The sequence below is a fragment of the Pezoporus wallicus genome, unplaced genomic scaffold (genome assembly GCF_028554395.1).
Source record: "Pezoporus wallicus isolate ANWC-B61680 ecotype Strahan unplaced genomic scaffold, APGP_CSIRO_Pwel_v1 contig_6484, whole genome shotgun sequence".
Taxonomy (NCBI): Eukaryota; Metazoa; Chordata; class Aves; order Psittaciformes; family Psittacidae; genus Pezoporus; species Pezoporus wallicus.
In genome coordinates this window covers 1,959,165-1,986,457 of record NW_026638903.1, presented here as the reverse complement: position 1 = coordinate 1,986,457, position 27,293 = coordinate 1,959,165, and the positions used below count along the sequence as shown (strand labels likewise).

The 27,293-nt window shown below is 51.4% G+C and overlaps 2 protein-coding genes across 4 annotated transcripts in view; one reads left to right on the top strand and one right to left on the bottom strand.

Annotated features, from left to right (window-relative positions):
* Positions 1-27,293, bottom strand: part of LOC130601185 (protein NYNRIN-like) — a 216,194-nt gene that overhangs the window by 17,592 nt on the left and 171,309 nt on the right. The gene's annotated exons all lie outside the window — the stretch shown is intronic.
* The window catches only part of BOC (BOC cell adhesion associated, oncogene regulated), a 54,676-nt gene that overhangs the window by 26,667 nt on the left and 716 nt on the right, over positions 1-27,293 (top strand). The window contains exons 1-18 of one of the 3 annotated variants that reach the window (XM_057413083.1): positions 1,149-1,167; positions 4,545-4,712; positions 4,910-5,188; positions 12,552-12,698; positions 13,177-13,320; positions 13,722-14,015; positions 14,830-15,102; positions 15,780-16,078; positions 18,699-18,861; positions 19,803-19,913; positions 21,071-21,277; positions 22,089-22,270; positions 23,353-23,458; positions 23,649-23,771; positions 24,421-24,642; positions 25,025-25,251; positions 25,798-25,877; positions 26,565-26,758. In XM_057413083.1, the coding sequence (XP_057269066.1) occupies positions 4,634-4,712; positions 4,910-5,188; positions 12,552-12,698; positions 13,177-13,320; positions 13,722-14,015; positions 14,830-15,102; positions 15,780-16,078; positions 18,699-18,861; positions 19,803-19,913; positions 21,071-21,277; positions 22,089-22,270; positions 23,353-23,458; positions 23,649-23,771; positions 24,421-24,642; positions 25,025-25,251; positions 25,798-25,877; positions 26,565-26,758 (3,130 nt within the window). In that variant the 5' untranslated portion in view covers positions 1,149-1,167; positions 4,545-4,633. Of the gene's footprint in view, positions 1-1,148; positions 1,168-4,544; positions 4,713-4,909; positions 5,189-12,551; positions 12,699-13,176; positions 13,321-13,721; positions 14,016-14,829; positions 15,103-15,779; positions 16,079-18,698; positions 18,862-19,802; positions 19,914-21,070; positions 21,278-22,088; positions 22,271-23,352; positions 23,459-23,648; positions 23,772-24,420; positions 24,643-25,024; positions 25,252-25,797; positions 25,878-26,564; positions 26,759-27,293 lie in introns of those variants that run through there. The other 2 variants (XM_057413084.1, XM_057413082.1) reach the window with 2 other exon arrangements.

Sequence of the window (27,293 nt, the reverse complement as noted above, 5' to 3'; positions counted from 1 at the left end):
CTGCAGTGAATACCCAGGGTGTCCCCAGCTGGGCCTGAGCTGCTGCAGCCTTTGCCTTAGCACAGAGCAGCCCCTTCCCCTTCCCACTGTTCCCCCCCTGCAGGAAGAGGTGCTCAGGGTCTGGCTGCCTGACAGAACCCCAGACTATTCTCATGTGCATCGATCAGTGAGTTTTCACCTTCTCCCAGTCTGCCTCTGCCTTCCCCCCAGCCTGTGCCCTGCGCTGGGGTGTGTGGTGCAGGGACACTGCCCCGGAGCTGGGGCAGAGCCTGGTTCCTATTTGGGAGCCTTGTAAATTACAGACAGCGTGGCAGTAACAAGGATTGGCCGGCCCTCGTTAAGCAGGAGGGGACTTGGAGCTGTGAGCAGCATTTCCTCAGTAAAACCTTCAGTTTCTAATCAGCAAACACCTCTCCTGCTGCCTGTGCCTAATTCAGATCCCTTTTTCCTTTCGAGCTCTATCACCCCCCTGCACGCATGCGGCCTTTCTTCCCTTTTATATCTTCACCTCTGGTTTTCTTCCCTGCCCTGCTGCCTTTACAGTGCCGTCCATCACACTGGGGCTGTGCGGGGGCCTCAGTGGGCTGAGGTGTGTGGTGGGAAGCAGAGCCAACAGATTTTACACCCCCACCACCCCTCCCTATCTGATGAAGCTCTTGTTAATTTTGTTCTCCTAATGGCCCCTCCTTTGATTTACTGGGCTGTCTGAAAAGGTTGCAGAGCTCTGACAGGAAATTGTTATTGTAACGTGGCAGGAAAGAATTAAAAATAAATAAACAATTTTTGTTTTCCCTTCCCCCCTTGAAGTTCTTTAAATTACTTTAAGTATTTGTTTTTCCACATAAGCAGGAGCTGTTGAGGCTGGTGGTGTCAGTGGCTGAGGAAGCATCAGTGCAAGGGGCATCTTGTACCTGATCTGCCTTGGGCAGAGGAGACCGCAGAGCAGGACCCTGTCATGCAGCCCCCCCTCCCCCCCCCCCCAGTCCAGGACCATTGCCTCTGGGAAGGCAACCACAGTGACTGGAGCCTCCTCTGCTCCCTACCTCTTCCATTGCAGCCTGCTCTAGCAGTGCTTGCAGGACACTGGCAGATGAAGAGCTGCCTGATTATTAAAGTTCCTTGCTTTGCACTACTGTAGGCTGCTAAAGGGCAGCATTTTCAGAAGAGGTCAGTTCCCATTTAGGCATCAAAATAAGTTGGTTGCCTATTTAGGAGAGCTCAGCATGTTGAGAACTGAATGCTTTTGTAAATCTGGCTTCAATTGTGGAAGCTGAGAATTTCAAAATCTGGCCCTGGATCCTAACAGTTCTTTTGGAATTGATCTTTTCATTCATTCTCCTCATTATTTTTATGCTGTCCATTTACTTCTTGTACTTCACTCAGCTGTGAAAAAAATGGCCACATGTCCCTATTTAGAGCTCATACTTTGCCTGGAGGTTTGGGAGGTACCATGCACTTGTTGCAACACACCTTCTCTCCTCAGTCTCTGCTCAGTACTGTTCAATCTGCCCAGCACCATGGCTGAATTTTCTGATCTCTCCTTTTTTCTCCCCACCTATTGCCCTTCATCTTTTTACAGACCTGGGGCAGCCAGTTTTGTCGTCTCATCAATGTGCTTGGGTGGTCCAGGCTCACGAAGGCTCCATCACCCATCTCTGCACCCTTGGCTTTGCCCTTCTGCCAGAAGCGCTGTGCGAAGCAAAGCTGCAGGGAGGTCTGGTTGGGAATGTCTCTGCCTCCCCCTTCCCCCAGCATGGGCTCCAAGGAGCAGCTCTTTTCCATCCAACATTTTTCCTTCTTGCTGCCAAACCCATCTAGAGAGGGGAATGACTCAGCTTCACTTTGTGGGCTTCCAGCACTGAGGAGCAAGACTTGAAGTCCTACCCTAAATTGTTCTTATGCATTGGTGTAAAATGTAGATTCTTATGGTGTGAGGTTTTAAGCCTAAACTAACTCAAAGTCTTTTCTAGATGAGTGGTACATCAACTCGCACATCAGCAACAGTGTCAGCAGTGCATGTTCTGGTATGGACAGACCTCAGGCACTTCTATGGCTATGGTCATTAGGAGTTTGCATTGATGGCTGTGGCATAACAAAGAGTGCTTTGGTGGCTGTCTTACATGGAGAAGTGAACTTGAGTAACTTAGATAACCCAAGACAATAGTTAAAGGATTTCGTATGTGCTGACTGACAGGGTAAACTCTTCAAAGATAAATTGTTGAGACTCTCTTCTGTCCTTAAGTGAGAAGAGTGAATGCCAGGAAGGATGAGGAGCTTGGGAGGGAAGTTGCTGTCTTGTTGCTTTGTCACTGGAGGTTATTCACAGAGGGTTTTCACATGTACGTGGCTGTGGGCTGCAGGAGCTAGAATATGAGTCTAGTTGGTCTTTCTGGGTGCCTTCAGAGTGTGCCCAGCCTGACACCCAGAGGCCAAGCTCTCTTCATGCTCCTGCCTACCTGGAAGCCACATCAGGCCATGCCAAGTGTGGCCTAATTTACCTGCCTCTCAGCAGGGCTTGTCATCTTGGCCTCAGGACCATTCTAACCATGACCGTGTGACTCCTGGGAAAAAGCTGCCTTGAGCACACTAGACAGGCCAGCCAAGTGAGCTCACACTGGTCTGCAAAGTGCCACATAATGATGCTCTATGTGGCATTTGCGAAGCTCCAGCTGGAGGTTGCTTTACTTGCTGTTACTTCCTTTTGAAAGCACCAGCTCTGAGGAGGCTTTTCTTTTCCTTACCTCTCTTCAGCTGTATATGAATGTCTCCTCCAGCACTTCTCACCCAAGCAGTGCTGTAGGGCATGGTGGGGGGGGGGAAGAGGACAGCTTGTGAGGCTGTTGGAGGAACAGCCCAATTTGCAGAGGCATGCAAGCTGGCTAGCTGGATTCTTGCTGTTGTGATGTGGAGCTCAGCACTGCTGGCGTTTGACATTGCCCTGTACTGCACTCTTTCACCTTTGCTGCCTCTTTCACTCGAGGCTAAGCAAAGTCATTTAAGAGTAGCTTGGTGAGATTTCCCCAAACGCTGTGCTTCCTTGCTAGCAGTAACCAGCCTTTCCTTGAACAACTTGCTGAGCGTCTCATGGGGAGTCTGGCAGTCCTTACTTCAGAAATTAATTAGTCTGGAAGCTGTGCTTGAAGGAACTTATCCTCTCTTTTTGACTGGGATGGTTATGGAAAGAATATGCTCAAACAGGTGACTGCTTGAGCAGTGATTGTGGTGGAAGTAGGAAATACTGCTCTGCAGAGCCCAGCTGCTCTTGAGGATGGTGGTTGCAGCTAAGCAGCTTGTTGTGTATCTGCAGGGAGACCAGGCAATATAACTGCTGTTTGGGCTGGCTTCCATGGCTGGTTTGGTCTTGGGCTTCTTTCCTGCCAATGTAGGCATGCCACAGGAGCAGTTCTGAAATGCCGTTGGCGCTTGTAGGTCATTTTCTAGTGTTAAAACTGAAGGAAGCTCAATCCTGTATCTGTGTTATGATGTCCATAGAGGGGGGTCTCTTCTTGACTTCAGACCTTCGCCCTTGGGTGAAGCTGAATTCATTTGAATGTCTGAGATGCCTCTTGGAGCAGCCACTTACATCTTTGATCCCCCTGACCTGGCTTGTCTGTTTGAGTGTTCTCTCCACAAGAGCTGCTGTGGTGCAGCTCTCCACATCAGCCTAGGCTGTGACAGGTCTTGGGCTTCAAGATTTGTGGAAACTGTTGCTGCTTTTGGCTATGAACCTGGTGGTTTGTCCAGACAGGGTAGTTCAGCTCAAAATCAGCAATGTGTTTCAGGCAGAACACTTAATGTGAAATCTTTCCATAGGCTGGGTCTCTTGGTTTAGAATAAAGGTTTATTATACCAGGTCAGTGTGATCCGCTGTCAGCTCGCTGCACTGAATTTAAACAAATTTAGAACTGGGCATTTCTTTCCTCCTGCAAAAGTGTTCCCTCCCCTTCAGAATAATTCCTTGCAGAGATGCCCTGAAAAACTTTTACATCTCTTAAGGAGTCCCATCTGGATTGAAACACAGGTATGCCCAGCAGCAACACGGCCAGTGTCCAGGAAAAGGCTGTGAAACTGCAGGATCACCACTGTTTTCTCATAGCTTGGGACTTGCACTACTTATTTATTCCTGTGTTCAGGCTAGAATACGTTCCAGACAGAGCCAAGAAGTGGCAGCAGCACTTGGTGAATATCTCCAGTGATACTTTGTTGGAAATGTTTGTGTTTTGATCTTGAAAATTGCCTGGTGTACATTGCTGGCACAGTACAGGCATTCACTGCACCGAGTCTGAAATGGGGCAGTATGTGTCTGTGCACACACACATAGATTTGTACCGAGAACTGAGGATGGGAATGTCTTGGGAGACTCACAGCCATGCTTGGGGGGAGGCTGGAGAAGAGAAGTGCTTGTACCAGTGTCTGTAGCCTCCTCAGGCCGCTGGCTTGGTGAATCTCTGGGAGTTCAGGGATGTTGGTAGAGAAGCCAGGCAGGGCTGGAAAGCAGAGGGAAATCTGAGGGTTTCATCCGTCGTGTCTCTTGTCATTCACAGGAATCTGCTGCCGCGCATCCACAGCATCTCCCGAGGCAGCTTATGGGACCCTTCCCTGGGAACCCCAGGACGCACTGCATGGGATAGCAATGACACGTGGAAAGAAGAGACCCATGTCCCCCATCCCTTGCCTCATCCTTGCAGCTGCTAGCTGCTTTGCCGGACTGAGTGAGTCTCTGGGTTTACCCATTTGTTCTGTTTTTTGAATGTTTTGCCTTGATGCTGCTTAGCATAGCCATGCCTCAAGCACAGAGTGTTTTCCGGTCTCCAATGCAAAATATACCAGTACTGCCATTTTTAACTCTGTCCTTTCTTTTGCTTAGTCTCACTGAGCTTTCTTATTCCCATTTTTCCCCCCTGTGCAGGTGAATCTCTGCAGGTCACAGTGCAACCTGCCTCCATAGTCCAAAAGCTTGGGGGTCCAGTCAGCCTGGGGTGTGTGGTGGACCCCCCCAGAGTAAACCTTACCTGGAGACTGAATGGGAAGGAGCTGGCTGGATCAGACAAAGTGCTGGGTATCCACATTGAGCGAGGGACGCTTGTCATCACAGCTCTCAACAACCACACCGTGGGGCGATACCAGTGCATTGCTCGTGTGCCTGAAGGAGTCATTGCCAGTGTCCCTGCAGTGGTCACGTTAGCTAGTGAGTAGCTTTCATCCTCTGCCATCCCCTGCATTGCTTGGGCCATCACTCACTTACCGTGAGAGACTCATCCATGCTCACTTGTTCTCGCTAACATCAAGGGGGTTCTCCTTTGGCTTAGGCCATTTTGTAGCATTTTTGATTGTGGACTGGCTGTCATGTTGTGGCCTAGCATGACCCAAGCAGTCTTCCTCCATGGTAGGCTGCAGACCTGTCCTGCAGTGACAGTATTTGCAAGACCAGAATACGATTGAACGATGGGGTTGGTGTGCATGGTTGACTTCCTGAGTGTCATGCTTCCTCATCTGGTTTGCTGACTTCTTGATTGAGGTTAACAAAAAGTACCTGCTAGTGCTGATAGCCAAACCACTGCCTGGGCTGCTGGAGGGCTGTTGCCAGCACTGGGTCAGCATGTGCTAGGTTTTACTGCCTTCCTGACCCACAGAAATTGAAGTCCCTTGCCCTGTTGTGCTGTGGTGGGGCCTGCACTTTTTTGTGCTGCCCCTGGGTTCATCATAGCCAATGTACCAGCCTCCACACTCACACTGAGGCAAGGTTAGTCTGGTTGCTGTGAAGAGGTGCATGTGAGCACCTGTATGAAGTGGCTGGTGGTCCTCTGTGTGCCACTGGGAAGATTCCTTGCCAAAAGGCAAGGTGAGGGAAAGGGGTGGTGGGAGAACAGATGCATGCAGATGCTGAAGGCAGAGACTGTGCTGTCCTCATTTAGTAAGGTGAGTACAGAAGTGGACAGGACAGTGGCATATCTAAAAGCAGTCATAACAAGGTTTCTGTTTGTAAGGGGCAGGAAGCTGTATTCATTACCACTGCATGCTCCACCTTCCCAGGGCTTTGTCCTCTTCCTGTGGTGTTGCAGTATCATGGCAGCAAAAAGCCCTTTGTTTCTGAGCCAGAGCTCTAAGTAAAGGACTTTGCCTCTATCCCTGAGCTTATGTGCTCCTCACTGCTGCCCTCTGGCATTGATGACAGACCTAGGAGACCTGTATGTGTGTGAGGTGTCTTAAGAGTAGGGAACTCCTCTTACAGGTGCCTGGTTTTGGCCAGATGTTATGCTCAGATGTGAGAAAGTGCTGTATTTGGGTGCATCTGAGGAAGAGCCGTCCCCCATGCCCTGCTTGGAGGTAGGGGGGCTCTGTGTGAACCACCCTTGCTAGGCAATGGTGAGTCTGACCTTCCCAAAGACCAGACAGTCTTTGACAGTTTCTGGTAGAGCAAGTGTGTGCAGATGAGCTCACCATCCCCTGGCAGTGGAAGCCCCGGGGCATGGAAAAGGCTTCGTCTTCCCAGCAAGGGGGAGTCTGGGGCTAAGCCTTAAGAAAATGAAGAAGTGAAGATGTTTGTGCAAAGTGAGGGCTGGCTTTGCTTTAAAGCCAAGAGCTATTGGCTTGTCACTGCTACATTAATCAGGAATGAAATGTTTAGGCCAGGCTGGGTGGGAGGAGGAGGCGAGGGGAGAGTTGCTGAGCTCTGAGGCAGTGGGCCGAATCTGTCAGGGGATTTGGCCTGAGCCCTGTGCTGAGATTAAATTTCGGAGAACACATTCCAGAGCAGAAAGGGGGCTGTGTGCACTGGTGGCCTGATAGAGGGAAGGAGAGCAGGGGAGAGGTGGATGGGATTACCAAGGGCATGGTTTGCATTTAGGAGAGCAGGGGGTGTGTAGCTCCTCACCCTGATCAGTTCCTTCTGAGGCTGATTCCCTTTTCTTTGTTTTCCCCTCACCCCAACCCACCACCAGCAGCTCTGTCTCCTGGGACAAAGCATGGCTGTTTGATCTATCTGTCTGCTTTGGTCTAGCATCAGTGGTGGTTGGGAGACAGGTCCTAGAGCACCAAGAAGGTCTTACTGTGTCCCTCAGGACAAATGAAAGCCACAGCTAAGTAGTCGTTCAGCCTTCTCCAGGAGCCAGCTGGGGACATGGGTGCAAAAGAAGGGGACTTGCCCATTGCTGCAGTCCCTGTCATGGCAAAGGCGGGAGCACCATTCAGTGGAGCTCACAAAACTGGAGCCAGAGGTTGGATGAATAAGCAGTTAATCCATCATGGAACACCCCTGTGCTTTGCTGTATGGGTCCCTTGTCCTTGAGGGGAGCTGGGGGTGACAGAGGTTGTGTCCCCTGCACAGACAGCCTTGGGTGGTAGAGAGCCAAGAGGTAGGGGAGACTTGATAGTCAAGTGAAGAGGGAGAGGCAGCCCAGGAAGGACATGGGGTTGAACATGTAGCAATGAAACTTTCTGGAGGTATTCAAATAACTAGTTTCCTCTGCGTGAGCTGGAGGCTTTTGGCAGCAGCAGCTTTGCAGTGATCTGAAATAACAGGGGGGCACCAGTCTGAGGTGGGACTGAGTTTGAAAGCTACGGTAGCCCATGTGCCAGGGGCTCTCACTCCTGCTGCAGGCTCTTCCACAGCCCTGGCAGGTTGGCTCTGCATGGCAGATCACCTGCTGGGCTGAAAGAAAACACTCTGAAAGTCTCAGCCCCATCCAAAAGTTATGTGGAGGGCGGGGGGGGGGAGAATGGAACTGGTAGAATGTGAATGAAAGCAGGGGTAGAGGGATATTTTCAAGGATTAGAGGTTTAGGTTTATCCTGGAAGAGGACCTGGAGTCATTGGAAAAAGTGTCTTGCTAGTTTTGAGGGGTGTGGGTCTGATCATCTGGCCAATTTCTAGGCTATTTCTGTTCCTTTCTCCCACTCCTTAGGAGGAACTTCCTCGAGTGCCCCAGGCTCTATGTGCCCACTCCCTCAGGGCCTCCTTGTGCTTTGCTGACAGTCAGCAAGCAGATAACCATTGCTGCAGTGCTGGCAGCCACAGTGTAGCCTTGGGACCGATACCTTCTTCTCCCATCTGTGGTGCAGCACCGAGTCCATCTCTGCTCTCCCTGGCTCAGAGGGCTGGTTGAAACCAATATTACATTCCTCCAGCAGAGATAAAATAGCTGCTGTATAGACAAGGGGTGGAGGGAGAAGGGATTCACAGAAAGGGGAAGATTCCTTGAAGCAACAAAAGGAGCAGCACTTGAGGCACTTACTTGGGCACCATGATCCCGTGTTCGACCTGGGCAGCCCGTGGCACAGCCGTGCAGATAGGTACTTGCTGATCGCTGCTGGCCTGGCCGTGCTGCACAGCATCAGCCCTGCGTGGCCCTGAGGCAGCCCTTGATGGCCTGGAATCTGGGATACCTTGAATGGGCAGCCCTCGGCATTGTGGCAGAAGGTCTGGGAGGCCAGGCCTCAGCACACAGCACTCATGGGCAGTGACCCTACATCGGGTCGGGCTGGGCGTCCCCCAGGAATTTGCAGCTGCTTTCTGAAGACAGCCCCATTCATTTTCCTCCGCCTGGCCTCTCCTCTGACGGCTCCCCAGAGGGGAAGGCGAGAGGAAGGGAGGGAAGGGGGTGGCTGCGTGCTGGAAAAGCATTTGCTGAGCAGGCACAGGGGCTCTGGCCCTGGGGGCAGAGGTGGTGTGAGGAGGGGAGAGAAGGAAAAACACAGGTGGTGTTTGGTGAGCCGGAGGAGCTGTGGCATGAGGGCTGTGAGACGGGCCTGGGGCAACGAGGGGGAATGGGGCTGGGGCATGGCGAGAGAGATGTGCTAGGGCTGTGTGAGCAGGCAGGGGGCCTGGAGCTGCGCCTGTCCCAGTGGGGTGGGAAGGAGCTGGTGGTGACAGCACCAGTGCCCGGGCTGCTGTGATGCTGACCGGGCAGGGAGTGAGAGCCATGACCCCATGCTGCACTGACAGCAGTGGAAGGTGACTGCCTCAAGGCTGTGGGACCTCTGTCCCTGCCCGTTCACCTTCTCAGGGTCACTCCCTTCCCTCCCTTACCCTTCACTACAGCAGGGAGGACTTTCACCTTGAGGGCTGGTGTTTTATTTACTACTGCTTCTTCTCCAAAGTTATTTATGGTGTCCCATTCATTTAATTCTTTCTGTCTTGCCTGCCTCGGTGCTTGGCCCCCAGCCCTGGGATTCATCTGGTTTCCCTCCTCGATGACAGCAGCACAGCTAGCTACAGGGCTGACCCTCCCTGTGCCCCACCTCACCCCATCACGCCTCGAAGTGTGGCACAGATGGACATGAGCATGGCCTCTGGTTGTGCTCCCATCTAAACAAAAAAGAGAAAAGGGAAAGAATCTGTGCTGTTATCCCAGCATGGCTTTGTCTGTCCACAGCACCTCCCACCGGTGGCTGGTGGATGACGACTTACTGCTTCCCTGTGGTCAGGCATGTCTTTTAAGGACAAGGACATGGGCTGGCATGCCGGGTGCTGCCATATGAGAAGGAAAACCCAGCCAGTGGAGAGAGGATGTGGTTTTTTCCAGCTGCAGCGGGAGTTAGGCTCCGGGTGCAAATAGCATGTTAGACATGGGGCACAGCTGCTGCTGGGCAGCCAAAAGGGTGAGCGCTGCGTCCCCCTATGCTGCCCTTCTCCTACACCCCCCTGCACTGCTTACCTGTTGGGGGTAGGTGTGTGTGGCCCCCCACATCCTGGGGACGGGTCATTTGAAGCTCAGGGATGCAGCTGGTTGTCTCAGACCAGTGCAGCACTGTCTGTTTTGCTGTGCTAGGACCAAGTGAAGCGGGGCTCATCCCATGCACAGAGGGGGATGGGGGTGCGCCCAGCCACCCCTCGCCTGCTCTGGCAAACCCGTCAGTGTTAATGGACGGCTGTATGCACCAGTACCAGCTGGGAGTGGGGCCAAAACCCAGTGGCAAATAAAACAGGCTTGTTCGCTGTGTGGGAGCAGGAATTTGGGGGAGTAGTTTGGCAGGAGGCTTGTACACTTGCGTGTTGGAAAATAGTTTGTTCTGGTGCCCACCTGATGTTTTCCTCCTTTCCCCTGCTGGTTTTGCTCCACTCCTCCAGCAATGCCCAGTTTTTGCTCCCAAGGCCACCCCAGGATCCCTTTCCTCCGTCCATTCACCCTCCATCCACAGCTTTGCCCCTCATCCCCTGCAGTCAGTCTGGGAGGGGAAGGCAGGAAGGGCTGGGTGTCCAGCTCTCTGCCCTGTGGGACTGCAGCACTCACAGCCATGTGTCCCTGGCACAGGGACATCATTTCCATCTTCAGGAGCACAGTGCTCCCCAGTGGGCTGCACTGTGCCGGGGCTGTGGGTCTGCTCTTCCTCCTGAGCCCCTTCTCCGCTGTGGGATCTGTGTGTGTGTGCATGTGTGTGTGTGTGTGTGCAGATCACTGCCAGCATTGCTGGAGCCTATGTCTTGGCTCTGAAATCTTAATTTAGCTGCGATGAATCCAGACCACCAAGGCGCACATTAATTTTCCTGATGCTCGTTTATATTTTGTTGATCAGAGAAATATGCGTGATGTGGGCAGGCAGACGCTGGGCTTTTGCCTCTTCTCCACCTCTTTCCATTGCTGTGGCTCTTATTTTATTCCTTGATCGAATACAAAAAGCAAAGAGGAGAGAAGACCCAGCAAGCACCCTTCCCCTCCCCAGCAGTAACTTTCCTTGTTGGAGGGGCACGAGCCAGCTTTGCACAAGTGAAGAGTTAACCTTCCTCTGGCTTTAGTACCCAGTGGAAACATGGCTCCCCTCCCCAGCTTGTCTTAAAGGATTAATCACATTTCTTTTTATTGCTATTATTTTAATTGAATGGTGCCAGCACATTCCAGCAGTATGAAGCATGTTCGCTGCAAATCATCTTTATGACATTGCAAAACCCCCTTTTCTTTTCAACCTCCTCCCCTCCACTCAGTTCTGGTCCCAGGACGCTTGCTCCCCCGGCAGCCGCCCAGCAGCCCCTCTGCGCCGCACTCGGGGAGGCTCTAGCACCGCCCTGCCAAGAGACCTGGTTTTTATTTAAACTCCGTACAGGATCTTGCTTTAATCAGAAAGTCTGCTTGAGAAACTTCGTGTCACTTTTCCATGACTGTGGGTGGGAGAAGCTTGGAGCCAGAGTTGTCTTTTTGCTCTTGGAGCGCTGCTGCATTTCCCAGAGAACAAAAACACATTGCTGCCAAGGGAGGCTGCCTGCCGTCCGCCCGCCGCCAGCCCTCCTGCTTCCCCCCCTCCAGCTCTCCACACTGCCCAGGGTCGCGGGTGCCACGTCTTGGGATGGGTTTTGAGGGGCGAGGGAGCTGTTGACACACGTGGCCGTGCTGTGCCATGGTGATGGACGCGCTGCGCTGCCTTAGCGTGGGGCTCTGAAAGGATGTGTGGTCCTGGCCGGATCTGGCAGCATGTTGCTGGTGGGACGTGTGCTATAGCAGTGGGCCCCAGGGAAGATGCACTGAGTGACAGCGTGACTTGTGACCAGCTATGGGGTGTGCAGTTGTCACTGGTGGTCGCCTGGGCTGGTGCACAGCACTGTAAGAATGTGTGCTCAGGGCTTTCTTCCTGACACAAACCTTTCCCCTCCCAGCACAGGCTGGCTGAGACAGAGTTTGGGCTTGCAGTGAGTCAGCAAGGTTTGCCGTTGTGTTTAGGGGGAGTGGGGACAGGTTTTATCACAAGGAAGCTCAGTGGGGCCAGGTTTGTGTGCTCCCTATGGGGTTTCACCACAGTCCATTGCTCCTGCTTTCAAAAGCAGGGAAAAGAAAACAAGCAGTCAGGCACCCTTTCCTCCCCACCCCTGTGCTTCCAGTCCTGCTGCCTGCACCGGCCCCGTCAGAGGAGCAACTCTTATCACAGCCTCATCATAGGGGGATACATGCTGGAACAGGGCATTTTCACAGGAGGGGCAGCTGTGCAGTGATCACAAGGATCTGCTTTTCCTTGCAATTCCCTGTTCTTCAAACTGGGGTGCATGCACTGCTTGGCCACACAGGGAAGCATCATGGTTAACCATCCTTGGCCGTGAGATTCTTGATGGGAGCAAGAATACCTGCAGCAGAGGTACTGGAGCTGATTGCTCAGGCTCCGGAGGAGCTCAGAGCAGCTTTGAGAGCATCCAGCATTCATGCACCTTCTCCCACTGTGTCAGCTAGCATCTGTACACCCTTGAATGGGCTCCCTGAGTTACCACTACAAAGTCAGCTTCTTGGTGTCAGGACAGCAGCCACGTTTGAAACAGCATGCAGCAGAAGGACCACTTTTGGCCGCCCTTCAGTGCTGCACTAAGTTGGCTCTTCTTTTGCTCTCGAGCCAAGATTTTTCGCACCCAGTTTCTCAGCCACAGAGCAGGAGGTTTCTCTAGAAGCTACGTTTTAAGTTACCCATTTTGTAGTAAGGAGGAGGAGAAAAAAAGCAAAGCTCTGAAACCAGGCCAGTTTCCCTAACTGCTGGGGATTGAGCCACAGTAAAACAGCCCTGGGTCCGCAGGGGGAGGATGAGCTGACACCGAGATGCTGAGCCAGCCAGCCATGCCCTGTCGTTTGCTCTCTGCAGATCTCAAAGATTTCAAGTTTGATGGCCAGCACGTGATCGAGGTGGATGAAGGGAACACAGCTGTGATCGCCTGCGACCTGCCTGAAAGTCACCCCAAGGCTCAGGTCCGCTATAGTGTGAAGCAGGAGTGGCTCGAGGCCTCCCGAGGTGAGTGCCACAGGGTCTGTCCCACTGGGTCTCCTCCCTGGACCCTCAGTTTTACCTTTCCCTACCAGCAGCATCTTGCTCTGCCTGCTGCCTCCTTGTTGTCCTTTTGCTGCGGGTCTGAGCACAGCTTAGTCTAAGAGTCCCTCCCTGATATCCCTGCTTCCTAGGCCTGGGGAGCTACATCTGCATATAGACAAAAGGAAGCAGAATTAGGTGATGCAGAGTGTCGCTCTTCACTGGGCATTTCCATGTGTCTGTGAAGCATTCTTCTAGCCCAGCCTGGATAAAGGCAGCTTTGGATTTGGTGAAATGTCTTTAATTTGGATCTGAATTTTGCAGCTTCACTTCATCTGCTGCACGTACCTGTGATGAACTAGCTTCACCTGAGGCTCTGTTCCTTCCATCATGGCACCGTTGCTCCCTGTGATGTTCTGGGTAGGAGCATATCTTTTGACCACCTCCTCTTCTCTCTCTCCAGACAATTACCTTATCATGCCATCTGGGAACCTTCAGATCGTCAATGCCAGCCAGGAGGATGAGGGGACTTACAAATGTGCTGCCTATAACCCCGTGACACAGGAGGTGAAAACCTCTGTCTCCAGTGAGAGGCTCCGTGTGAGACGTAAGCCGCTCTCCCTTCACTGCACATGTCCATAGTGCTTCCAGCCCTGGGAGCACGTACCAGCGCTATCATAGCTGATTTACGTGTGAACCGGCATTATCTTCCCAGCAGCAGAAGGCCTCAAATCCCTTTGGATATGTGTGCAACCCTGGGATTGCTGTATCTCGTTAGGATTTGTTCTTGGTGATGGTGATCACAGGCCCTTAGCCTTTCAGCACTTATTGTATGCACGCATCCCTTAAGGAATGTCCCTCTCAGCCTGTGTTGCCATTTATCCACTGAAGTGCAGGGGAGCAGTGGGCTTAGCCCTGTTATTACCCCTACCTGCACTTTTCACAGGGTGCTTCTCCACCAGCCACCTTCCTTCCCACCCACCTCCTTCCTCCTCCTCTCCCTACCAGGCTCCACAGCAGAGGCAGCCCGGATAATCTACCCCCCTGAAGCTCAGACCATCATTGTCACCAAGGGCCAGAGCCTCATTCTGGAGTGTGTAGCCAGTGGGATCCCCCCACCGCGGGTCACCTGGGCCAAAGATGGCTCCAGTGTCTCCGCGTACAACAAGACACGCTTCCTGCTCAGCAACCTCCTGATCGACCCCACAAGCGAGGAGGACTCGGGCACCTACAGCTGCATGGCTGACAATGGGGTTGGGGAGACCGGAGCTGCATTCATCTTCTACAACGTGCAGGTGTTCGGTGAGTCCTGCTCTGGCCCTTATTTCAGGAAGGGCTTGGGCCTTCTCCACTGCTTTCAGGGGACAATACTAGTGCTGCTGTACTCTTTCTCTCACTGGGCAAGCCACCATGTAAAGCAAACCCCTGCTTGTGATTCCAGTTTCTAGATGAGACAGGTTCTTCCTAGAGGGTGATAGTTCTTCCTTTGTGGCTCCAACCATGGGCTGGAGATGCTGGATCCTCCCTTCCTCTGCAGAAGCTCTTCTTTTGTCATTTGTAGCACTGGTTTGCTCTAACACTTTCTTGTGGAGGACCGTCTGCTTCTTACACGTTTGACATTGGCATAAGGAAGACATCAGAGTGTACTGCTTTCTGTTCTGTTCTATAGGGAAGCTCTTTATGGGGTGAGAAATGTATGGGGTACTACACCATAGATATTTCTGCTGTGCATTCTTCCCTTTCTCACAAGCATTAGAGAGGCTAAACCTGAGTTTTATTGGATTGCATTTCACCCAGATGCTGACATGCCGTTTTGGCACAAGCACGATCTTTGCAGAGTAGCACTTCAGCTCAGAGAAATGGGACTTTTAGGTGCCTGCTGTCATCTGAGGCAGATGGCCTTGGGCCACCTCTCCTTGTAGTTCATGTGGATGCTGAAGGAGAGGTGCTGTGAAGCAGGTACCTGTGGGCCCCCTTAAAAGGAGTGGGATTTGGGGGTGGGGTAAAGATGCATCACTCTGCCCTCATCCCTGACACAGAGGAAGGTGCAAAACCATGACCGTGCCATGCTCTCTGCCAAATGGCACTCAGCAGCTGTGTTTTGCCCCCACCACAGAACCCCCGGAGGTCACCATGGAGCTGTCCCAGCAGATCATCCCCTGGGGCCAGAGCGCCAAGTTCACGTGCGAGGTGCGAGGGAACCCACAGCCCTCGGTCGTGTGGCTGCGCAACGCCGTGCCCCTGTTGGGCGGCCCGCGGCTCCGGCTGTCGCGCCGGGCGCTGCGCCTGGTCAGCGTGGGGCCTGAGGACGACGGCATATACCAGTGCATGGCGGAGAACGAGGTTGGAAGCGCGCAGGCCATGGTGCAGCTGAGGACAGCCCATCCAGGTAAGTCCCTCTCTCCAAGCTGGTGACCATTCAATTCCAGAGCCTAACACGCAGGGACAGAGCAGAAGAAAGTTATTGTGTAACCCTCTTGCTTGCGTTTGGGCTGCCTTGCTCTTCCCTCCCTTTTATCCGGCTCAGCAAGTGATTTTTTGACTGGGATCTCCATATCTCCCTGTAGGAACAGATGGAAGCGGTTTTGCTTCTAAGAGCAGTGCCATATGTGCATACTTGAGCTATCTCTACATGAGAGACATGGGACATCTGGGGGTACTGCCTTACCCCATGGTTTACTCAGCTCTGCTTCTGAGCTTGCACTGGGCAAGAACGTAACCACTGGTGTGGTTAGATTCACTTGGGGTAAGAGAGGTACCACCTGATTCCTTGGACACTGATGGACTTACCCAGGGGGCTTCAGAGGGGCCTTCAGAGAGGGAGAAAGCCCGATGTGGCGAAGGCCTCTGCTTAGAGAGGCCCCAGTAAGGTGTATTAGGTTTACAGCTGGAGAAAGAGATTGTTGCCAGTACCTTTTTGAGTGGCTCACTAGGCAGCACCACCTGGGACCTGTGCTGCAGTGGGTGTATAGCATCAGCCTTCTGAGAGGCTCAAGGGGCTCATAGCTCTGCTTTCATTGCAGACTGGGGTGGGCATTTACTCTACCTCGACATCTTGTCTTTCAGGAGCTACACTCAACCCTGGGCAAGATGTTCAGCTGGGTTCAGCTCAGCCCCCAACACCACCTTCCAGGGACAGTGCCTTAAAGCTGCCCCTGGATAAAGCTGAACTGCCAAAGACTGGGACAACCCTGCTGACAGCATCTCCACAGTGTGCAGCCAACAGGGAGATGGTGTCTCCAGCTGAGGCCCCCATCATCCTCAGTTCCCCACGGACATCCAAGACAGACAGCTATGATCTGGTGTGGAGACCCCGGCCTGACAGCAGAGCCCCCATCCTCTATTATGTGGTGAAGCATCGCAAGGTATTGTTGTTTCGCTCTGCTCCCATCTTTGCTCTGCACCATTCCACACCAGGCTGCTGGCCTCACTGCAGGTTTTTACACCTCACAAGCAGGGGCATTGTGGCAGGGACACCCTGGTGACACTGGTTGGTGGGACCTCTTCAGCCTGTTGAGGTACAGGCTATGAGAGGAGGTTTGCCAAGGTGTCCCAGCAGAGCTCATAGTGGTGCTCATCTCCCTAAGTATGCAGAGGGCATATGCACACACATGCATTTCCAGTTTGAAGAGTTTCCACTTCTAATTCCCAGCTGTGTGCTTACACAAGCAGGAAGTCCTGAGGGCAGACTGTGCAGTGACTTGCTCTGTAATGCTTTTGTCACAAGCCATGGGGACACACCTGCCTTGAAAAGCTTGGGCTGCAGGACACAGGGCAGCAGCCTCTCTCTGCTGCACATACCTGCCCAGCTCAGCAGCACTGAAGCACCCATGCTCGGTGACTGAGGAAACAGCAGAAAGGCATCATAACCATGCTAAATTCTTTGGGAAGCTCCTCAAGCACCAGCTTCACTCTGGAAGCTGAAAGGCAGTGCAGTGTTGAGCAGCTCTTGGCTGATGGCACAGCATGAGCACACAGTGCACTGTATGAGCCCAAGGGCTCCTGCCCTCTGTGGTGCTTCTCAGCATTACGGGCAGAATAGGAGCAAAGCTGTAGCCCAGCAGTTTCTCTAAATAGCAAAGCATTGTTAACGTAAAAATTCTGCTTTTGACGTGTAGACCATCTCTTCCCAATTTGCTGGGATAAGCTGGGAAAAAGTAGCTTGAATTTATCTGTTTGCTGCTTGTATTTCCCTTGAGTATGCAGCGAGTTGCAGTAGGGAGGCAGGTTTTGCTTTGAGGTTTGAGTACATTCCAGATCTGGTATGTTTTGGATTCCCAGCCACTGCAAAGCACCGTTTGCAATTACATGTGTCTGTTTTCCTGGAATTGTTTGATTTTTGTGAAAATATATAGGTATGACAGGAAGCTGTTATAATCCCTACACATGCTTGATTTCTTTCTAAATAAAACCTCAGCTAAGGGTTTCAGCTGTCTCTTTAAAGAACCCTTTAAAACAAAGGCAGAAGATGCCAACACAAGAACACAATAGGGCAAGCTTAAATAAAAACCAAAAGATGCCAAAAGCCTCACCAGACTATTGGCTCTGGTTGTCTGCCAGGAAGAGATTTGTCCCCAACTCTGTATCATGTAACTACCAGTTCTGCATGTGATTTTCACTGGCAGGCTGGAGTTTGTCTGTATTTTATTTGTTTTCACCTGGAAGGGGCTGTAGGGCAGTGGAGGTCACCGTGGGTCACTGCAGTTTGCAGTAATATGTTTTCAGTGTAGTCCAAATTCTCAGCTGGAGACTCTTTCTTGGGATGCTTAAGGATTATGTGGAAAGGAATTAGTCCCAATAACCCCTTAAACTTATTTAGAAAGAGTCTCTATCAGAAATCCTTAGGATCAACTTATATAATGGTCTGGTTTTGACAACTCTGACTGGAAAAGCGTGTGTGCAGAGAGGGAAGGAGATTCAGCAACAAAAGAAAAGGCTTTTTGTGTGGGAAGTAAAACCTCCTGGCAGGAGTCTTAACATTTGTACTGGGCAAGGTCTGCTTCTCCTCTGGAAAATACCTGTGAATGTTTTTTCCCTTGCTCTTACACTGCCCCTGAAGCCTCAGCAGCCAACAGGCACTCAGATGCCATGCAGCCATTACCTTTGCTTGTTAAGAATGTCTCTTTCTCTTTCCTGGGCAGTAGCAGTGTCCAGGGCTCCCCTCCCTGGCTTCACAGCTCTGCGGGCCCGGGAATAAAAATAAAATGAGGCAGGCATTAATCAGTCAGTGTCAAACGCTTGGAGAGGATGAATGATACGGCAGAGCCCTGGCATTTCCGTTCTGCTGCTTTCCCTGCAATGCTAATACTCCTCTCAGCACCGGGTCACTTCGCTGTCCTGCCTGTTGGCCTGCAAAAATATTATGCTTGCAGCTGGGGAGGATGAGGAAGGTCCCACCTTCCCTCTCCATCTGCCCAGGGCATTGGGCATCACCGAGAAACAGGCTGTGCTCCCAAGCCTTTCTGGGGGCCACAAGTATACATGGCCCCTTTCCCCTTCTGTGCTCAGATCTTATAATCAACTAGGTTAGAAAAGACCTTTAATATCGTCAGTTCCGACCAGGACTGCCAAGTCCACCATGTTACTGAGGGCCTCATCCACACAGTTTTTGAACACTTCCAGGGATGGTGATTCCACCACTTCCCTGGGCAGCCTGATCGCATGTTCCAGTGCCTGATCACCCTCTTTGTGAAGAAAGTTTTCCTAATATCCAAACTAAACCTTTCCTAGTGCAGCTCAAGGCTGTTTCCTCTTGTCCTATCACTTGTTACCTGGGAGAAGAGACCAGCCACCTCCTCTCTCCGTCCTTCTTTCAGGTAGTTGTAGAGAGCAATAAGGTCCCCCCTGAGCCTTTTCTTCTCCCTCATGTGATTGCAGGGCAGGCAGCCCTGATCGATACACAATCTGCCATGAAATCTTCTGAGCTTGGAGCAGGCAAGAAGCCCAGCCTGCCCCAGCTTTGCAATGCCCATGTTGGTCTCTCAGCAGGTTGCCAATGCCTCAGACAGCTGGGCAGTGAAGGACGTCCCAGCCTCACAGCACCGCCTGACCCTCACCAGGCTGGACCCTGGCAGTCTCTACGAGGTGGAGATGGCCGCTCACAACTGCGCCGGCGAGGGACAGACGGCCATGGTGACCTTCCGGACTGGTAAAGGTTGAACTTTTCCCTGGGTGTTCTGCTGGAGTTCAGGGCAGGGCCCCTCTGACAAGTCCCATCTCAGCCCTGAGGCACCAGGCTTAGGACAAAGAGGCTGTTTCTGCTCTGGAAACCCATCTGCCCTCAGCTTAGAGCGATTCTGTCAGAAGGGAATGTGGAGGGTGGGACTGAAACAGGATGGAGAAAATCAGGTTTCCCCTCTGCCTGGAGGTGCCTTGGAGTAAGTCCCTTTCTCCCTTGGAGTCTCAATTGGACACCTGCAGAATCATAGAAAATAGGCCTGGTGGGGATGTCAAGAGGTCATTTAATCCATCCTCTGCCTGGAGACAGGATCAGCCTGTGGGGGTTGTTCCTGCCAGGTGTTTCTCTAATCTGTCCTTAACAGCTTGCCCTGCACCAAAGGGACCTCCAGGCCTTCCCATGTAGTCTGCTTGGTGTAGAGTTGTCTCTGCCACTAAAAGGATGTTCCGAATGTCTACACTAAGTCCCTCTGTCCCCTGGCTGCCTTTCATGTCTCCAGCAGCTATGGGGAATGGCATTCCCCTTATAGAAACCTTCTCCATGGCAGTGGGCTTGCTCACGTCTCCCATCAGGCCCCCATCTTGTACCAGTAACTACCTTCTCAGACAGAAATCTAGCAGCATTTCAAGAAAACCAATTAAAAGTTTTAGAAAATTAAGTATGAGGGGAACCTATTAACAGATTAACAAACCTGCCCCTTTAGCTTTAGTTCCTGTCCGCAGGTTGAGTGCTTTGAACGCCTCAGTTCAAAGAACTCAACCTAGGGGTTCAAAGGTTCAATCTAGGGCCATTACAGTCCAGGAGTACTTACCTCAGCATCGTGGTTGGGAATATTTTCAATGCTTATCACAGCAAAAATTAACTCTGGTCCACATCTGCATGTCACTGATGCCACCTCTCCCTTCTGCCAGGCCGGCGCCCAAAACCAGAGATTGTTGCTAGCAAAGAGCAGCAAATCCAGAGGGATGACCCAGGCACAAGCACTCAGAGCAGTAACCAGTCTGACAACAGCCGTCTGTCCCGTAAGGCCCTCCCTCAGCTGGGCAAGGAGGGAGGACGAGGGGTGCTGGATCTCTTTGGGGGTGGTAGCGGCCAGGCCATGCTGGGGTTGAAGTCTCCACTGGGTCTCCAGGTCTTGACAAGGAGAGGTCCTTCTCGGACACCCCTGCTACCGCATTGGCAGGCAGTCTGTCTTAGGGGAGCAGGCTGATCCCACTGCCTGTTCCCACCATTAATGTAAGGATTTGTCAGAAACTCTTGTGCTGGGTTCCATGTGGTGGGTTCAGAAAGCCCTGTGAATGTGTGGGGCACAGGACCAACAAGCTGGGGTGCATCAGTGCGTGCTGGGGGAGTGTGAGGCAGGAAGGAAACCAACTCCCTGCAGGCCCTGGCATCATTCTCTCTCAGCCAAGCCCTGAGAAGGGGCAGTTGTGCCAATTGTAGGGGTGCAGGGTATTTTGCTGCACAGGAGAAACATCAGCTCCTTACTGGTTAATCCAATTCATTGTTTTCCCCATCTTGCATCTACCATTGCTGTTATTCACCAGAGCCACTATCCTTTCTGTGAAATTCTCTCCTTCAATTCTTACCCTTTCTTGTGAAGTCCTCTCATTCAGTTACCCACACTCATTCATGTATTGCTTTTTCTTTCATCTTCACAGCTCCTTTCGTCTCTTTCCTCCCAACTTTTGACTGTTTTCCTATCAAATTTCATGTCTGTAGTTCAGAACTGTTCCCTGTTTCCTCCTCAGCTGGTCCTCTCAATCTCTCCTGTTTTTATCTCCTACACTCATCTGTCCCCACTGTCAGTTTCCCCCTGCTTACTGCTCCCACATCAGCCAGGGCTTTTGCTCTGTCTCCAGCTCTGCATCCACATCTCTCACTGCTCTCCCTCCCACGATGGGTGTACACACCTCAAATCCTACTTGAGTTGGGAGTGGAAATAGAGGAAGATGCAAGCAGGAGTAAAAGATGTTTGCAGGGCACAAACTGAAAGGAGTGGGGATTTGGGGGTGCCAGCTCTAATGAAGAGACAGAAGAGAGCAGGCAGGACTTAAGAGCATGTGGGTGGGTGCAATACAGGTAGACCTTCACCTACATGCTTATAAGATACAGGATCCTCCAGACAGGGCAAGAGAAATGTGTTTCCTGTCCTGATGTCCTTCTGTGCCCCTTGCAGCTCCAGAGGCACCAGACCGTCCAACCATCTCCATGGCATCAGAGACATCCGTGTATGTGACGTGGATCCCCCGTGGGAATGGTGGGTTTCCCATCCAGTCTTTCCGCGTGGAATATAAGAAACTGAAGAAGTTGGGAGACTGGGTCCTGGCCACCAGTGACATTCCTCCTTCTCGCCTCTCTGTGGAAATCCCAGGCTTGGAGAAAGGTAGGCAGGTGTTCTCCTCCCTGCTTCCTGGAGGTCTGTAGGAAGCTGTGCAGTCCCTGTAGGATAGTTAGCCATCTGTCATGTCCTGCTTAGCCCTGGCATGTAGAAGCAAAACAAAGCAGCCCCAGCTCCAGCCTTACATGCATAGAGAAAAACTGCAAATGCTTCTCCAATTTCTCCAGCTGCAAAGACCAGCATAGATTTGACCTCCCTCAGGGAGGCTTGTGCATGCTTTTCTGTATTACAGGATGTAGTTACTAAAGGCATTTGGTTTTGCCATTTACTAGACAGGACAGAACTTTCTTTAGCCACAGGCAAGACAGATGGGTACACAATTCCCGTTGCACTTCACATGAGAAAAGACAGCATCACCGAGCTGGACAGTTTAAAAGGGCAACACATCTACCCCAAATTAAAGACCAGTAAAATCATGTTTGGGTAAAAAATTATTTAGGCTTTGAGCTTTTAACTGATGTTTATGTACTTAATTTCTGTGAGTTAGAGAAAGGACACTTTCCCATACCTGCTTTTGGGTCAGGACATATCAATCCACACACGCGCGCTTTCCAGAACTGCTACTGACCTCTAGACCATCCAGACAAGAATTGGGGAAGGCAAATAAAAGCAGGCTCCATTTAGCACATGGCTGAAATCTGGCCTTTCAGTGCTTTACTTTGATCAAAACCTCTCTGTAGGTCCTTTGCCTTTTGGAAAAGGTGTAGCTCCTCTCCACAGTCAGACCTGTGCTGACAGTAGAAGTCTTGGAAGACTCAATCTCTGCAATTCTTTTATTTCCCATTTTCCCCTGTAGGCATATCCTATAAGTTCCGTGTCCGGGCACTGAACATCCTGGGAGAGAGTGAGCCCAGTGCGGCATCTCGGCCGTATGTGGTATCTGGGTACAGCAACCGAGTCTATGAGCGCCCTGTGGCCGGGCCATACATCACTTTCACAGATGCCATCAATGAGACCACCATCATGCTGAAGTGGATGGTAAGGTTTGTAAGGGTGGAGGTTACTGAACATGCAGGAAGCAGGGGTGTCGCAGGTGCTACTTGTCATCTTAAAGGTTACCACACTGGAGGCTGTCACCAGCACAAATGTATCTGTAATCCACTAGCGCCCTCCACCAAAGGAGGATTGGGCTTGCGCCATGTACATATGGGGGAAGTCAGAGAGCTTAGGAAACCCTTTTTGACTGAATCCAGCGCTGTACACAGGAGGCATTTCAGCAGATAATCTTAGGGTCTTGACCATTTTGTTCAAGAAGCACAGTTCAGCAATGCACAGGATAGCTGCTTGCTCTCCCAGTGAAATTCCTGGAATCCATTAGCACCTCTGTCTGACACATCCTTCACTCTCACTTGCTGGGTAGCAGTCCTAAGTGTTGGTAATCTTTTTAGGAGTGGGCAGGATCTTTTGGATCACAAGTCCAGATCCAAGTGTTTCCAACAGCTTAAAGTTTCTTCAGAGGGACGCACTGCCCTCTTCTCTCCCAGACGCTTCTAGGCAGAAATTGCTACAGGGCAGGATGGGCAGTGCTGTTTATTTAAACACAAACAGTAGCTGATAAAACACTGGGTGAAAGATAGCGATAACACACGGAGCTAGGACTACTGCCCTGGGTGGACGGGGAACAGAGGTGTCTTCAAAAACATGGGACTCTTGGGGTCACTGGTTCATGGAAAGATGCAGTTTGTCTGAAAGCCGTGAGACTGCTGGAGTCAAAGTGAATGTGTGCCTGCCCTTGCCCAGGCTGAGATGCTGCTTTTTGAGGATTTTTTTTCTCTGAAGCATTGGTTGTAGTTGCTGAGAGGGAGCAAAGTACTGGATGCATGCGGTGACAGGACCAGACTCATGGCTTGTCTGCTACTTGGGAAGCAAGGTGTGAGAGACCTTATATAGCAGTGAGCTCTTGGAAGGAAGCCCTTACCACACAAACCAATGGCAAAACAAGGATGATTCCCCTTCTGGGACTTCCTCCTCTCCCGTCCTATTTATGGCAACTGCTCCTCACCTGGTACAATATGGAGCACAGATATCTCTGCTAATTTCTGCTCTCCTGTATTCTGCAGTATATCCCAGCCAGCAATAACAACACTCCCATCCATGGTTTTTACATCTACTATCGCCCTACTGACAGTGACAACGACAGTGACTACAAGAAGGATGTAGTAGAAGGTAAGAGATACTGAGAGACTGGTCGCAGCTGCTGGTTCCTTCTGGAAGAGAAGACAGCCAGAAGGAGCCTGTGCACAAAAGGCTCTGCTGCTGCTGTCCAGGCCTGCTTTATCTAGTAGTGCTGCAGGACCATGCCAGCTGCGTGTTTCCTGAGGAAGCCAACAGTACCATGTGTTTGTTCCCTCCTCAGGAGATCGGTACTGGCACTCCATCAGCCACCTGCAGCCAGAGACCTCATATGACATTAAGATGCAATGCTTCAACGAGGGTGGTGAAAGCGAGTTCAGCAACGTGATGATCTGTGAAACCAAAGGTAACCCGCTTCACAGGGCACCTCTGAGAGCACTGCATGCTGCCTTCCCTGCCTGCAGCTGGGGCAGGTGCTGTCTCTGCCTGACTGTGTGGCATCCAAGCTCAGGCAAGGTGATGGAGGCAGCACTGGGGAGAAGAGAGGCAGAGGTTTGTTGATGCTGTTGGTGGGTATGTGTATATACCCATGACAGTACTCACAGACCCCTTGTGCAGGGTCCATCACTGTTTTCCTTGAAGGAGTAGTTACTTTTTGTTTTCCTAAGTGTCACACAGATGGTGACTGGAACCAGAAGGGCTAACTTACCCTTGCTGTGCCAAACTCCTGTGTTTGGTTATAAGCAGGTCCCACGTTGTTTTCCAAGAAGCTGCACTGTCATTATAGGAACAGCATGAAGTTCAATTGTGTGTTTTGGAGAAGCTATTTCCCTTTTGTTTAGCAGCCCAAAATTCTGGCAGATCTGTAAGCCAAGCACAGATTTGTCTGTACTGCAGTATGCAATAGCCTAGGAAGTCCTCTGACATCCAGGGGCACTTCTTTAAAGCCACCGCAGAAGTCTGTCCCTTCCACAGCAGCACAGACATGCCTGGAGTGGGTTGCTATCCCACTTTCCATGCCTGTGTCTAACGCTCGTTTTCTCTTCCCTTTGCAGCTCGGAAGTCTCTTGGTCTGCCAGGTCGTCTTCCACCCTCTACAGTGGCCCCCCAGCAGCATCCCCCACTCAGTGGTGGGCACAATGGCCTGGGGGCAGGAGCCATGGTGGCCCGTTCCAGCGACTTGCCATACTTGATCGTAGGCGTTGTGCTGGGCTCTATCGTACTCCTCATCGTGGCTTTCATCCCCTTTTGCCTTTGGAGAGCCTGGTCCAAGCAGAGTAAGAGTTCTTTCTTGAGATTTACAAGATGTGCTGTGCCTTGTGAGTTGTTTTTGCTCCTGGGTGTCACTGGGTCAAACACCCAAATTGTGAGGCTGCACATTCCGGGCCGTGGGGAAAGGGTGGGCAGAGGGCAATCTCAAATGTCCTGTGGAACCCCATAAAGACAAAGCCACTGTTTGTCCCTTGTCCTACTTATCTTGTTGGGAAGGACCCCTGGGACTAGAATGGGGGAAAATGACACTCCCTTTGCTTTCATGTATGCCCCCTTGGGTGCCAGAATAGCTGCCTGATAGGACACAGCCTAACATTAGCCCTGCTGAGCTTCAGGAAGCTCAACCTTACCTTTTGGCCTCAGAATTCCTCTTCTTTCCCTCTGCAGAGCACACCATTGACATGGGCTTCCCAGGAGCTGGGCTGCTGGTCTCGTCCTGCCAGTACACTATGGTGCCTCTGAGGGGCATCTCTGCTCCTCGTGCCAGTGGACATCCTTATGTTAACGGGCAGCCCTACGTCAACGGGGCGCATCTGAATGGCATCTGTCCCTCTGCAGGAGTGGGGTATGCAAGCACCAAGCCCCAAGAGTACAGTCCAGATGAAGTGCCACAGGTATGTCCGTACCTGTGGTTAAAAGTTGGTTTGACATGAGCTTGGAGGTTGCAGTGAGAGGGCTTCTGCAGACAAGTCTGGCACCCTTTGCAGCATGTACAGGTGTCAAGACTGGCTTCTTAAAAGAGATTTCCCCTTTGCAGTGGAGTCTGAGACATGGGAGGAATGGAAAAGTCTCCAAAACACTGGTGAAAAAGTGGTTTCTTGAGGCAGTAGCTCAGTAAGTTTGGAGGAGGCAGTGAGCAAAGGCTGCTCTTACAGGAATGGTTCCTGTTTCTCCTGAGCAAAGCTCACAGGGACTGACAATGTTGAGGACTCAGTGTGCAAATAGTAACACTGGCTAAGGCAGTGCCATAGCCAAGACTATAAATTATCATCCCCTTTGATTCAGCAGTAAGCATGAAGTGAGTTTTTCTGTGCTGTCCTCTGTAGCAAAAGAAAGTTACAGCTTTCCCTGCCCCATGGCTCTGGTTCCCAGATCAACACCTGCTTCTTAATGCTGCTGTGTGGCATTGCTCTGCTGAGAATCCTTATCTCTCCTTCCAGTCACACGAGGAGACCAACACTTTGCTGCAGGCGAGAGTGCTCCAAAATGGGAATGTCCAGCAAGACTACCAGCCCTCCAGGTTAGTCCTAGCTTGTGGAGGGGGAGTGTGGGACGATCCAGCAGTGCCCACAAGACTACATGCTTGCAAGAGCTTGCCCTTACCACACTCCTGTCTGTCCCAGTTCACTTGGGAATCAAGTCCATGCTTCAGCAGTAGGCCTTCTTGGTCTATTCTCTTCACACAGCTCGTTTCTCTTAGCTTTTGAGGGAGGAATAATTTATTTGTACAGATGGCCAAGACATACTTCCCTCTGCTCCTGAGTGGGAGACTGAAAAGTAGAATGAGAGAAGCTAACATCTATGAATGGATGCTGATAAGCAGCTGCCCCAGAACCTGGCCAGGATCCATTTGTGGGTGCTTTTGTGTCTTGCTGTTCAGAAATCAAGTCATTATTCCCACGCTCCCTGGAGGAGGTATTCCTCCCAGCTCCTGTGCCACTCATTAGATGTTGAATCATGGACAGCAGGTCCCATTGCCTCATTCCCATCCCACAAGTACATCCCAATTTCTCCTTTTCCCTCATTAGTAATGCTCTGTGTCACTGCACTGATGCAGCTGGCAGAGATGTTACATAGGTCTAGCTTTCAAGGAGGCAAAATCTGTGCCCATGGCAGTGGATTTGGAATCTTTAAGGTCCCTTCAAACCCAACCATTCTATTACTGTGATCTGTTAATAGTGCTGAACCTCTTTGTCTGCCTCCCCAGATTGCCCAACCCAAGAACAGAAGACAGCTCATTCCTTTACAGTCTCCCAGATGACTCCACTCACCAGCTTCTTCAGCCGCAAGATGACTGTCCTCACCTTCAAGAGCACTTTGTTGGTCTCCATCATCCAGTGATGGGCAGCAAAGCGGGAGGCCCCAGCCTGGATGCTCGGCGGGATCCCCTGTTCCACCAAGGTCAGTGGTCTGGAAAACTGTGTTTGTTTCATCTCACTGTTTCAGGCTGATCTTGCAGAGAAATCTCACTGTAGAGCCTTTCCAATGGCTCTGTTCATGCTTGCTTCTGCAGAGCAAGTACAGTTACAACAGCATGGAAAGACCATACTAGCAGCTGGGGAGTGTAAATTGTCCCAGTCAGTTTTAGGGGACACATTTCTCCAAAAGCTTGCACTGTAAGCTGCTGGGAGGGCACACATCCAGCTCCAGTTACAGAGCTGCTGTGCTTTAGTCCTTAATTTTGCATTTTCCAGACTGCCAGTAAAACAGCATGGTCCCTGAAAAGTTACGTGAATCCATTGATCCAGCCCTGTAGTGTGGATCAGACCTGTGGTGTGCAAGTGCAAGATCCAAGTCCCATGTAGCCAGGGCTTTCAGAATGCAGCTCTTCCTCTTTGATCAGAGTACCTATCCTCATAGAGTGGACTGTTGACAAGAGAGCTACCACAGCATCTCTCATTTCTTTATGCACTCTAATCATTTCTTGCTCCTTTCC